Genomic DNA, 14,442 nt, shown 5'->3' with positions numbered 1-14,442 from the left:
GAGGTTTATTCAGTGCTTACTGAAGGCCATGTGTGTTCTAAGTGTTTTAGTTGCTTTACATATATTAATTTATTTACTCTTTACAATGATCCTATGAAGTGGATGTATTTGTTATCTCCATTTCACAGAAAAGGGAACTGGTTAAGGAATGTTGCCCTAGACCCTAGAGGCTTGATATGATGTAACTCTGGCTGTGACATTTTTTTACTCCACGTGTCGTCTAGCCATCTACTCATTTGTCCCCTTCCTTGATTTTTGCCCTGTTTCTCTCTGTTAGCTAAATGTTTGGCTGAATAGCATAGCCTTTCCAGAGAAAGAATCTATAAATTAGAATATGAGTAGATTCCCTTTTCCATTAAAATTACCAGTCATATTCTCAGCATCCATTTAAAGGAGAAAACTTAGAGGCAAAGACAAAAGGTTCACAGATGATGATGACAAATGTATGTTTTTGGGTCCAACAAGAGAACAAAGTAAGATTATTGTGTGATTCAAAGAGAAACTAAGACTTTTTTTTTTTCCCTTTGTGAAACAAGCTAATCTTGAACATGTTAGAAGCTGAGTCAGGATTACATGAAATGGGTGGAGACTGAGAAATAGAATCTAGTTGGGGAGGTTGTGTATCATAATTGCTAAGAGCACAGACTTCTGAGTGAAAAAGCCCCAGATTCTATTCCCAACTCTACCACTTAACCTCTTTGAGTCTGTTTCCTCGGGTGTAAATGGGAATAACAGTACCCATTTTATAAGGTTGTTCATAGGATTAAATGAGATAATGTTTCTCTTAGCATAGTCTTAGTAGGAGGTAAGCACTCACTAAATGTTCCTTGCCCTGAGGCTTTTCTAATTTCATGGATTGTTGTGTAAAGCACCTTGGCACAGTGCCTGGCGTACAGTATGCACTCTATCTGATGGCTGTTATTATTTCTACTAACATTAGCAAATAAATATTTGTAGAGAACCTACCATATGCTGAAGATGTGGTTCCCAAGAACTTTAGTCTAATAGGCTGCACAGGCCAGTAAACAGGCAGTTATAAGTGGTTTAATAGTGTGTTATGAGCATGAAGGAGTTGGGGGGCAGAGAAGGCCCCTGGAGGAAGTGTCTGCCAGGGAGAAGAGGGGGATTGATCTGCCAGGGAGAAGAGGCAGGGGAGCAAGTGTTTCACAGCAATCAAGGACTCTGTTCCCATTTAGCTAACTCATGTAATGAGAAGGAGCAAAAGTTAAAACATGGAGCTAGTGTTGTAAACTATGACCAGATTCTGGCGCCTGGTAAACCACTCTAGGGGATTGAGAGGCATTAGTATAAGGTAATGTGGCACGCCACAAAAGTAGGAAGAGCCCATGATTAGATTTGCATTTTCAAAAGATTACTTTTCACTACCCTGTGGATTCTGGAATCCTCAGAGACAAGAGAGACAAGTGATTTCAGTTTGGGGTGGGAAAGATTGTATTCTCACACTCGACTTCATTTATTAGGACCAAAAGACCTAGAGTTTCAGTGATGGTAAGAAAGGGATGATGCAGCTTGATAGGAAGGGATGTAAAATTGGAAAGGCACCACAGACCTGTTAACTTTGTTATTTTGGGGGTAAATAAATGCCTAAAATAGGTACGATTCAGGAAAGTGAGGTGTATAAATGTCTTAGTCCATTCAGGCTACTACCGGTATAGCAGAATATGATAGGTTAGGTGGCTGATAAACAACAGAAATTTATTTTTCATAGTTCTAGAGGCTGGGAAGTCTAAGATCAATGTACCGGCTAATTCCATGTCTGGTGAGGGCCTGATTTCTGGGTCATAGCCATCTTTTCCCGTGTCCTCACAGGGCAGGAGGGGTGAGGGACCTCTCTGGGATGAAAAAAGGACATAAATCTGGCTTATGAAGTCTCTACCCTTGTCACCTAATCACCTACCAAAAGTTCCTAATACCATCACATTGGGGGTTAGGATTTCAACCTGGATTCTCGGGAGACACAGACATTCAGTCTGTAGCAATAAACTTCCTTGAATGTGCTTGCTTTTACATTACACATCCTTTTGGTACTTTGTTACAAACTAGTTATACAAGTTTAGACAATAGTCCTATTCCATAGGGATGGCTGAAAATGTCCACTAGGTTGTCGTAACTTGCTAAAATACTAATACTTCTTACCTTATAAGCCTTGAAAACGTATTTTGGGAAAAGAAATAAGACACAAAGAACCCAAACATCATGTTATTAAATCCTCTAGGCAAGCATAGGCAAACTTTTCCACAAAGGGCCAGATAATGAATATGTTAGGCTTTGAGGGCCACACGGCCACTTAAGGAGTCATCTCTTTACCACCACTAGCACCACACCACTAGCACCACGCCGTGTGAAAATGATTCTTAGCTGAAGGGCTGTACAGAAACAGGCATGGGTCAGTTTGCCAAACCCTTTCCTAGAGTTTTACAGCATCATTATTTTCCATTATTTGATAACCTTTGTTTCTCAGTGGATTCTTAGAAAATTAGTTGCTGTCTAGTGATTTCTAATGTTCTGTGTACATTGACAATCCAGGAAATCAACTTTAGTGAGTTGTTTATTTTTTCTTCTGTCAAATCTCTTGATTTTTAAGGCAAAGAAATGTTAGTCCCAATTGGTAAGTGACTATATAGCATGTTAGTGACAGAGCCAAGACCAAAACTTTTCTGACTCCAGGTTCGATACTATTCTTGTTATACTACGGTACCATTATGCTGAACATCTGTGTGACAGAATTTCTAAGCTCTACCTCACAGCCCAGGTATTTTAAATGATGTTTTATTTATAATTCTAATATAGCAAAAATGATTCTGACAGCCTCCTACAGCATTAAGAAGATTTGTAGAATTGTTAGATTTGAGTTTTAGCTTTTTGAATGGGAGTAAGAGTAATGATGTAGCCTGAAGACCAGCAGCGGGAGGGAAGAGAGAGCAGCTGACTTGAAGAAGCCACGTTGCATTCTTCCCTTTTTCCTTTTTTAGGTACCTCTAAAACAGGGCAGAAGTCTTATGGATTGGATTCGACTGACCAAAAGTGGAAAGGACCTAACAGGATTAAAAGGCAGACTATTTGAAGTAACTGAAGAAGAACTTGAAAAACACAACAAAAAAGATGATTGTTGGATATGCATAAGAGGTAGGTGGTAATTACTGTGTACTGCAGACAATACTGGCGGGCCTTCCATTGTAGTGCTGTATAACTTCCCGGGCCTGTAATCTGGGGATATGATTCACAATTAGATAATAAAAATGTGCCTTAGACTGGGCAATAAGGTTTTTAATTCCAGTATTTCTTCCTTATGTAATTGTTTACATAGCATCCCTACACTATATTCCCTTTGAAAGTGAACAATTGCTTGCCAGCCAACTTAATACCAAAGCAGTAAAATTATTCCATGACACCTTTTTTACATAAAATAATGTTCCACCTTAGTGCCTTGTAACAGAATTCTGTCAGGAAAAATGTCTCTGAGAATCTAAAGTAAATCAGAATGTTAGTATTAAAGCTAAATCTTCAGTTCTTACTTGCAGCAATTTTTTCTATTTAATGTATATTTCTTAGCAATATTAATTACCTGATATTTCTAGCCCAGAGCAAAGTAGAAGCTCCAAACTAGGAATTGGTGGGTTGCAGAGAGTGAGCAGAGAGATAGAAGGGTAGCTGATAAAAGCAGACTGCATGATATCCAATAGCCTGGCATCTAGGAGGGGAGCAAAACAATAAAGGGCATGGAACTGTATAGTAGGTCTCCATGGCGATGACCTTGAGTCATCCAGACATGGTTAAATATGTCTGTCATGTATTGCTAGTATCACAATTTTAATTTTATCATTGTATAGTTTTGGTTTTTTGTCAGTTACCTTGATTATACTGTAACCTTTGTGAGGCCAGGACCAACTCCGTCTTACGGCTCTGTCCTTGGTACCTGGCACGTAGAGGTCATCAGTATACGTTTGTGGAATGAATGGGGCACTTACAATTTGTAAGAAGTTTGGTTCCTTAAAGAGGTGTGTGGTTGGTGATTTGTGATTTGATCACAAAGAAGATTTGTAGAATTGTTAGATTTGAGTTTTAGCTTTTTGAATGGGAGTAAGAGTAATGAAGTAGCCTGAAGATAAAGTAGATCTTTGATAAAGTAGATTGGTGATTTGATAAATGGAAAGACACCAGTAAATACCAATTAGTTTCCTAAGGGGGCCAAACAAAGTACCGCAAACTAGGTGGCTTAAACAACAAAAAATTATTGTCTCATTTCTAGAGGCTGAAAGTCTGAGATCACAGTGCTGGCAGGGTTGGTTCCTTCTGAGGGCTGTGAGGGAGAATCTGTGCCACTCCTTTCATCTGGCATCTGTGGGTCTGTGCCAATCTTTGGAGTTGCGTGGCTTGTAGAAGCAGCCCCCTGAACTCTGCCTTCATTTTCATGTGGCATCCTCCCTGCCTGTGTCCAGATTTCCTGTGTTATATCGGAGTAAGGGTTTACTTTACTCCAGTAGGACCTCATCTGGTTATCTCTGCAGTGACCCTATATTTAGGATTTCAACATATGAATTTTGGGGTGCACAATTCAACCCATATCAGACATAATTAGAGTGTGAGATTTTTATCAATGGCAAAGGGAATGGAATCTTCCAGCAGGTTATGACATAACTTGTTTCATGACAGAAGAACAGCTGCTTAACTCCCCAAAGTTTCTCAGCGAAGTAAAGCCATGGCTAATTCCAACAACCTGGAATGAGGATTCTGCCATGCAAAACATCTTTTGTAGTTTTATAGGGTTTTTAATCTCCTCCTTGCCCTCCTTCCCTGCTGCCTTCCTGTTCACCAGGTGTAAATAACTTGTACAAAATGACCTCACTACTCTGCCTGAGTGTTTTCTGCTGGACTGGGTGAAGGGGGGGTCCAGTTTCCCAGAACCATCTCTCAGCTGACCCTGGCTACAGGCATGTCTGAGCTGTGTTTCTGCAGTCGGATGCCACTTCTCCAGAAAACTTGCTTATGTGAACCCTTCATGTCGTAGTGATATCAGATAAATGAGGCATTATTAGAATACAGTCATACTTTATTATTCATTTGATGTATTGATGGAGATAAGGGACTGGTTTGCTATATTTGAAAAGTAACACACACTGCTCCAGTTACATATGTCCTGTACCGATTTGAATGCATGGCACCTCTTTTGGTAAAATTGTTGATTTAAAGATATGTTTTTTTAAAGTTTCTTTTGGAGGATTTGTTCTACTCTATTAATAATAAGGCTTTTATCCCCCTTTGCAAAAGTAAGATATCTTTTTTTTTTTCTGTTTACTTTTGGATGAGTCTTTTTTTTTTTTTTTTTTTTTTCATTTTATTTTATCCAGAAACACTGATCAGTTTAGGCCCTGCCCTTGGAGTTTCCACTCTAGTAGGATGTGGTAATGTCTAAGTGAATGAAGTGCCATAAGAAGGCTGTAAAGAAAGCAAGAGATTGAAGGGAGGGAGACACGTGGGTTAGGAAAATCAGAGATGCTTTTGGGGTAGAGTTGTGCCTTGAAGTAGTGGACAGGGTTTCAACAGGAAGTGAGGAAGTACATCCAAATGGAGGCAAAGGCCTAAACAAAGCTACAGACACAGAAAAGTTTGAGTTATGTTCTGGAACTGAGGTTAACTGTTGGAGAATTATAAGAAAGGAGACTAGACAGGTACGTCAGGTCAGACTGGAGGACCTTGAAAGCCAGGCTGAGAAATGTATCCTTAATTTAGATGGCAGTGTGAGCTGTCAGAGATATTTGAATTGGGGACAGTGTGATCAGAGTGTGCCTTGGAAGAATCAGTCTGGTGGTGGGTACAGTGGATTGAAATGGGACTAGGAAAGCATTTAGCTCCTTACAGTTCAGGTGACAATAGGTGAACCAGGATGCTGACAAAGGCGGTGGAAAGTGGGGTGAATGTGAGACAAACAAATTGCTGGTAATTTCTAATACGATCCTAAGTGAAAGTAAAAGAAACCATATGACTAAATGTAATTGACTTTTTCTTCTTAGCTGTTCTAATTTAAAATATTAATGATACCTTCTTAAAAGGGGAATGTATATCATATTTAGCTTCAAAGGTAACAGATAACGTTTGGACCCAAGTTTTAATCAAAGCTATATGACAGGGAAGCATGGTATCATGGTATCGTGTGTGTGCGCATGTATATTACGTATTAACTTCTTCATTTTCTAACAATTGCCCCTTATGTAGATCAGGTCAAAATTTAGCTGATTGGATTGAGGGAGTTGCAAGAGTTCTCTTCAAGAAATCTTAGAAAATACACACTTTGGTGTGGGTTCTTGCAGCTAATATTTTGGGGACTATTTTCTTTTTTTTAAGTATATAGCAGTATTTCTACTTCATGTTCAGGTGTGCTGAGTCGGATCATATTCCTAGAAATGATGATTTTAAAAGAGCACTTGGCTGGCAGCTGACTATAAAATGTATGAATGTAAAATGTGCGCACCAACCTGGTATAATCTCTAAGGCAGGTGAGATGGAGTTACTAATTTGTTCACTTAATTTTCACCATTTTCTGTCAACTATGTATGGGTAATTCCTTTAATGCAGTGGGAGTTAATTGGAACATTAAGGGAATGGGTGGGGAGATATTTCTTTTTCAAAAACTTGTTTGAATTTATCATTAATTCATGCTTTTGTGGTTTTCTCCTTTAATTCTGTTTCTCATTCTCTCTCAAGAACTGAAGGTGATTTACAAACATGTGAAGCTTTGAGCAAACATCTAAATCGCTCATCTGTGAGAGTTCTGTAGAGTCTAGATCAGACTTTGTTTTTTTCTGCCGTATATTCTATTGTAGTATGTAGTCAGTGTGGGTAAGGATGTGCTAAGTCCTGACATCATTATTTGGCAGCATGGTGTAGTCTTTCATCTGAATGAGGGTGAAGAGAAGCGGGGTCTGACTGACAGGCCATTTGAATAAATGGCCTTTAGGAGAGCCGATCACAGTCAATAGATTGGTGGCCTTATTGTTAAAAATTGAGTGGATTGAGTTCTCCAAATGGGATTTAATGGATTTCATTTATAACTTAGAAATAAATATGCTTTGATTTTTCCTAGTGCTGATTGTCATATACTAATAAATTAAAGAGGTCTGCTGTGATTCCTAAAAAACTGACTTTCATGTTTCATAACACTTTTTAAAAAATACAGCAAATTGATTCTAAGATGTAGCATGTAGCCCTATTATATTTGTATTACAACTTCCTAGATTTCTACGTTCATTTACAGTAAACCTTTTAAAAATGTACTCGATGGTAGTGTTAAGCTTTTGTGAATACAGTTGATCGTCATTATTCGTGGATTCCGAATTTGCAAATTTGTCTACTCACTAAAGTTTATTCGTAACCCCCAAAGCCACACTCACAGCACTTTCACTGTCATTCGCAGGTATGTACAGTGCAGTGAAAAATGTGTTGCCTGTTCTTAGCTGAGATGGAACAAGGCGATGCGCTGCCCTCTTGTTTCAGCGTTCATACTGTAATGTCTTTTTTGCAGTCTATTTGGTGCCATGTTTTTCACATTTTATACTGTCTGTTGAAGATTTTGCTGTTTAAAATGGCGCCCAAGCGTAGTGTTGCAGTGCTGTCCTAAGAAGGCTGTAATATGCGTTATGGAGAAAAACCCCATGTTAGATGAGCTTTGTTGGCATGAGTTATAGTGCTGTGAGCTGAGTGTTCATGAATCAACAATGCACATTGAATAAGGTGTCTTTAAACAGAAACACACATTAAACAAGATTTTGTAGTGATTTGTTCACAAAACGTCGTGACCAGAGGCTTACAGGAACCTACCTGTATTTTCCCCTAAGAACAAAGGTTCAGTCAGTACTCACTGATTGGTATTTGCAGTGAGTTTATAGATCATAACTGCTGCAAGGAACAAGAACTGACTGTTTTTCTTTAGGCCCTTTTATTTATACTGCACTAATAATAAAGTAAGTTTTATACTTTTTTGGTTAGTTTCAAACCCACCAAGAAGAGAGTTGATTTTTCCACTAGTAAGTTCTTTTCTCTAGTTTTTCTTAGCTCCCTGCTTTAATTCTGTTTTGAAAAACTGCAGTATTGTTTCCAGCAGAGTAACTTTTTCTATCTGAAAATTTTCTTCTCAATACAGTTTGTCAAATTTGGAACTGTTTTGATTTATAATAGAATGTATTATCACAGCAATACAGAATGTGTCAAAACAATAGTCTATTATTATTACAGTTAGTTCAACTACTCTGTCGATGGTCTTTTTTGTGTACTATCCTCATTACTTTTTTCTTGACAGAAGATTTTTGAACAGCTCTTTTCTGCTATCACTTGCTTGTTGAGGTATACAAACCAAACTCTTTTTAGGGGTATATTTTCCTTTACTCATCCATTTCTAATCTAATCCGCAGATTTTTCAGGTTGCCCCATCTACACCATTGATGCAGATAGTCTAGTCCAGGGGTGTCCAAACTGCAGCCCATCCATTTTTTATTGGCTCGCAGCAAATTCCCAAAATATATTTAGTTTACTTAAATAAACCAGGTGAGGCAATACGTACTTCACCTCGAGTGAGTGACCCGGCTATTTGTGTATTTTACCGTATATGGCCCTTGGTAAAAAACGTTGAAAAAAGTTTGGACACCCCTGGTCTAGTCTCTGATTTTGTTAGTTCTGTCCTACTGACATCCAAGACTTTGCTTTCTTTCCCTTTTACTGTCTTTATCTGCTTAATTGTCGTTCAGTCTCTTCCTTCTTTTATTTTTTTAAATCCTTCCTCTCTCTGTTCCATTCAGTAAAAATCCAATAGAGGGAAAAAACTGTGGTCTCAGGGCCTCATCTAACTTTCAGGTATTTTTTCTGATTCAGCCAACATTTTGAAATTTTCTTTGTAGGAAAGATTTGGATTACGAATTCAGTTTTTAAGAAGGATACAGTGTTATTCAAATTTGTTCTTGTGTTGGTTTTTCTGAGTTGTTTTTAGTGAGTTTGTTAATTTCATCTCAGTTATTGACCAGATTGGTATAAAGTTGTTTATAGCATTCCCTTATTACCTTTTTAATGTCTGTAGGTTCTATAGTGATAGGTCCCTTTTTATTCCTGATACTGCTAATTTTTGGTTTCCCTCTTTTTTCATTAATCAGTCTTAATAGAAGTTTACCAGTTTAATTAACTTTGGGTTCTGATTTTTTCTCTTGCTTGTCTATTTTATGTTTCGTTGATTTCTAGTCTTACCATTTTTAGGGAGATGGCTATTTTAAAACTTTTATTCCTCCAGCACTGGCAGCAATATATGTATGGGGATATTTTGCAATAATTCTCATTATATTCCTGGTGAATGTCTGAATTACTTGGTAGTGGCAAATTCAGTGTTGTGGTTTTTTACCCCCATTTATGTTTTAGCTGTTGCCATTATCTTTTCACCAGAGAATTTTGCTCACTTGAACTTAGTACCCAGTCATACAATGTTCAGTTTTCTTTTTTATTGAAATCACATGTATAGCTCAATATTCTTTATAAGGAGTGTTTTCTGTTTTTAAATATCTTAGCAGGTTGATGAAGTGTCAGATCTGTGCTGTGTGCCAAGTGTTTAATTTTCACAGTAAACCTATGAGGTAGGTATTCTACTTCACAGACGAAGATACTGAAGCTTAGAAAATCCTTATTTTCCAAATGAGGAAACTGAAATTAAGAAAGTGTATCAGTGGGGACTCATGGATGTAATTGGCAGAAACTCTAGTCTTACCTAATTTAAGTAGAAAACAAAAGTTGACTAAAAAGTTACAGGTAGAGCTGATTTTTGGGGGAGGATTGATGCAGGGGTTCAGATCACGTCCCCTTTCCCACTTTTAGTTTCCCTCCTGGGATTGCTCTATTTTAGGACTAACTCTTTACAGCAGCAAGATGATCCCAGTAACTCTCCCTCCTTATTTTCAGTTTCTATTTTGTTACCTAATAGCTAACCTAAAAGTCTTGGAATTGGCTCTGATTGGCACAGTTTTGATCATGTTCACATTGTTGTAACAGTAATTCTATTTAGGGGGAAATGGTGTATTGAATCACTTAAACCTAGGTCACAAGCTTCCTCCTGTAGCCTGGTTAGGGCCCAACTGAAGCACACATGTCTGAGAGCTGCGGAGGGCAAGGCTCCCTGAAGAGAAGGTCATGCTGTTGCTGGAAGGGGAATGGATGCTGGGAGGGAAAACAGTTTCTACCACAGAGAGGCAAGTGATTTACCGAACACATAGCTAATGGAACGGAGCATAATGGAACACATAGCTAATGTTCACCGACGCAGCCTGGTTCTAAGCTTTTATGCTGCAACTATTAAACTAACTATGCGACTTTCTGTCAACTCTATATTCAACTCTAGATTTAATCCTGGCTTAGCGTTTGTGTGTTACTACTTTGAGTGCCATATTACATATGCATTTACAATTCATTCATTAAGAAATTATCATGGGGTGCCTGTTACTTGTAGCTCTTCTCTTGTGCTAATTAACATTGCTAATTAACAATCAGACAGGATATCCTTCTGAGACAGTTTTTATTTTTAGTAATTTAATGAAATACAGGTTTTGCTTTTTTGGTGACTTTGTAGTTGTCATTCATAGAAAACACAGATTTTAACTTTTTCTCCATCTTCATTGATTTATTTAATCAATATTTCTTGAGGGTCTACTATGTGTCATGTACTGTACCAGGTTCTGGGGCGGAACATGGAAATACAACGCAAAGATGGCCCCTGCTCTTGTGTAATTTACAATCTGGAGGGGAACATGCTGTAACTGATTGCTCAGAATGTTGGTTAATTTTTAATGCTTTTACTGGTCAATTTCCTTTTAGTTAAATGTCAGGGCTGTTTTTCCTAATACTAATAATGTCACATAAGATGATCTTTGATATCTATGCCCAGTTAACCTTCTGAAGTGCTTTATCACATTCTATTTAAATTTTCCTGTGCAAACTGAGGCATTCAGACCAGATTCTTTTAGCTCTTTTGTAAATTGAACTGGCATCATCAAAGTTGTTCAGTGCATTAGAAACTCTAAGTTGTATTCAGGACGGTTGCTACCTGGCTCCTTTCTAATTTCTGTCAAGTAGTGCCGGTCTCGTTTATTTTCTTTTTATTTTTTTTAACTGTGCACCAGAGCTTGACAATTTAATGAGTTACTTAGATACTAATTTTACATTTAAAGGCTGTCCTCAAATGTCTGTTCTTTCGTTGTAAGAGTGATGGACCAGAAAGCGGAATGTAAATTTCATGTTTGTGGGCAAATTGTTTTTATGAATTGACTGATAGCCCTGGCAGGGGTCCTCAACCTACTATATGTAAGTCTTTTCTCTTGGGCTGGAATCTCTAGTCATCTGCAAGTAAATGTTCTGGGGGTCATTTCCGGAGAGGAGGCTGATCAGATGAATGGTCAGAGATGGATTTTAATGTTTTGACATGTAGACTTTTACTTCTCATTTATAGTTTAAACCCCTTACCCACTAAGCGTGTCTGTGTCCCTGAGTGTGATATCTCTCTGGTTCATACCCTTTAAAGGTAAATCTATACTTCTTACAGGGTTGAGAAGGGGTTTGTTATTTGGTTGTGTGGGATGGGGGAGGGGATTTAAGGGTCATACTTCTGCTTGTATTGAGTTTGAGACCCTCTTGCACCCTAACTTTCAGAACTACCTGGAATCTCTGATTCCCATATATTTGGGAGGAGGGGGTTCTGTTATACTTATTGGCTTTTGTACAGGTTACCCTGCAACTTACACATAGGCTTTATTTCACTTTTCTTCATTCTGCTAAGTATTTAATTGCTTATCTATTTGGCTTTCAGTCTTCCAAAACTTTATTGCTGCCATCTTCTCTTATGATTTCTGTGTCTCTGTGGTTTTATGTCTTACTTATTTTTTTACAGTCATTTTAGAAACTTTTCAGGAATGTGAGAGACAAATGAATGCTTTTAATCCCAAAGTCCTAAAATACTCTACTATTCAACACCTCACAAGCCTACATTCTAGTTACTATTCTTATATACCAAAGCCACATTTACTTTAAATCATCACAGAATCTATTTATCTTTTATTAATTTCTTTTCCATCTGTTTCCATTGTAATTATGAAGGTATTATTGCCTAGTTTTCTAAAATAATATGCAAGGTTCTACTTTTGGTTATAGCTGATTGGACTGACACTCCAGCAAATGCCAACTATATAAACTCAGGATAACATATTTTTAAATAAACTGTCTAAAAACACTGGTGAGCAATAAAAAGCAGACAGAAACTAGAGTTCTGTATCCTTAACAATACAGAATTCTTTAAGGATGAAGATGAATAAAGACTTTTTCAGGTAACAAAAACTAAGAATTTAGTATCAGCCGACCTACTGTACAAGTTCTAAAGGAAGTTCATCAGATTGAAGGGTAATGATACCAACCAGATAGTTAACGTTAGGAAATGGTAAATATGTGAGTACAGAAATAAGGTTACTCTTTTTCCCTTTTATCTTTTTAAAAAATACATGACTTTTGTTTGTTTTGTTCTTTTGTTGCTTTCAGTTTTGTATCCCATGTATGAGTGAAATCATATGGTTGTCGACCTTTTCTGTCTGACTTATTTCGCTCAGCATGATGATCTCAAGATCCATCCATGTTGTCGCAAATGGCACAATTATCTTTTCTATGGCCGAGTAATATTCCATTGTATATATGTACCACATCTTCTTTATGCAATCAAAAACTCACAGACACAGATAATAAGTTTAGTGGTTACCACAGGGTAAAGGAGGAGGGTATGGTAGAAGAGAGTAAAGGGGGGTCAAACGTGTGGTGATGCAAGGAGAACTGACTCTGGGTGGTGAACACCCAATGTGATATATACCTTGTTTCCCCGAAAATAAGACCTAGCCAGACAATCAGCTCTAATGTGTCTTTTGGAGCAAAAATTAATATAAGACCCGGTCTTATTTTACTTATTTTACTATAAGGAAATACAGTAGATGATGTATTGTAGAATTGTACACTTGAAACCTCTATAATTTTATTAACCAATGTCACCCCAATACATTTTTAATAAAAGTTGTTGTTTTTTTAATGACTGTTTAAAGCAAAAATTGTAACATTGTACTGTGGGGTTACATAAAGTATAGGAAATGGAGAGTGGTAAATGGTTCTTATACTACATGTGAAAGGGTACAATATTAACTCAAGTAAACTGGTTAAAGTTGAGGGTATATATTGTAATCCCTAGAACAGTCACTTAGGAGGTAATGCAAAGAGGTCCAGCTAAAAAACCAATAGATAAAATAAAATTCTAAAAAAATATTTGGTTAATCCAAAAGAAGTCAAGGAAACAGAGGAACAGAGACACAAATAGAGAATTTGTGGGGTGGGAGATGGGAAAGAAAACTTGGGGCTGGGGAGGGAGACTAATAAAATGGTAGCTCTAAATTCAGCCACATCAATATTTAAGTGTAAATGGACCACATTATTTAAGTGTAATCTCTAACTGAAAGAGATTGTGTGTGTATCAGTACCGATCGTGATGTCTATGAGAGATACACTTTAACGACACAGAGAAGTTGAAAGTAAATGTGTAGAAAATAGTTCACTATCTAAATAAAGTATAAAAAGGTTGGACTATATTAATGTCAGATAAAAAAAAAATGTTACCAGACAAAGAATCTTACTAGAGAATAAGAGATATTTCATAATGTTAAAAGGTTCAGTTCATTAGGAAGACTGTTTATACCTGATAAAGTTTCACAATATGTGAAGCAAACATTAATAGAATTGAAAGAATTAAAATGTACAATCATTGTTGCATATGTTAACAGCCTATCTCAGCAGTTATTAGAACTAGATAAACATCAGGAGACATAAAATAATGAAAATAATGTGCAATTTCTTCACTGAACACAAGATGGCAAAGTAGTCACAGTACTTGCAAAACTGGCTCTGTGCATTTGAATACAATGAAATATGCCGTTCTTTTATTATGTGAACATACTGTTTTCTTTCAATGATTTTTCAGCCAACAAAACGAATAGTGGTGATTAATGAAATAAAGAGGAAAACTGCAGTATAGTGCCATAATGCTTGGCACATACATGGTAGGCATTAAATATATCTTTGTTGAATGAATTTAATGTGGGACTTTGGAGTTAAATCTTAAAACAAAAATTATTTTTAAATCGACTTACAAAAGTACTGCTTTTATTTATAGCAGGAGTTCTCAAACTTTTTTGGTTTTAAGATCTCTTTACTCTTTTAAAAATTATTCAAGGCCCCAAAGAGCACTTGTTTATGATGGTTCTATTGATGTTTACCTTTCAAAAATTAGCATTAAGAAATTTAAAGAATATTTTTAAATTAATTTAAAAGTAAAACATAAACTTACTATATGTTATACATAATACATATTTTTATGAA

General features: G+C 36.9%; 1 protein-coding gene across 2 annotated transcripts in view; it reads left to right on the top strand.

The window, feature by feature from the left end:
* CYB5R4 (cytochrome b5 reductase 4) overlaps positions 1-14,442 on the top strand; it is a 70,643-nt gene that overhangs the window by 1,249 nt on the left and 54,952 nt on the right. For both annotated transcript variants that reach the window (XM_088795572.1, XM_088795571.1), the window contains exon 2: positions 2,994-3,147. In XM_088795572.1, coding sequence (XP_088651698.1) covers positions 2,994-3,147 — 154 coding nt within the window. The remainder of the gene's footprint in view (positions 1-2,993; positions 3,148-14,442) is intronic.

The sequence above is a fragment of the Rhinolophus sinicus genome, chromosome 2, assembly GCF_057876585.1.
Source record: "Rhinolophus sinicus isolate RSI-liver-muscle chromosome 2, RSI-T2T, whole genome shotgun sequence".
Taxonomy (NCBI): Eukaryota; Metazoa; Chordata; class Mammalia; order Chiroptera; family Rhinolophidae; genus Rhinolophus; species Rhinolophus sinicus.
Note: the sequence above shows the minus strand (reverse complement) of the source record. Positions and strands in the feature narration are given on the sequence as shown.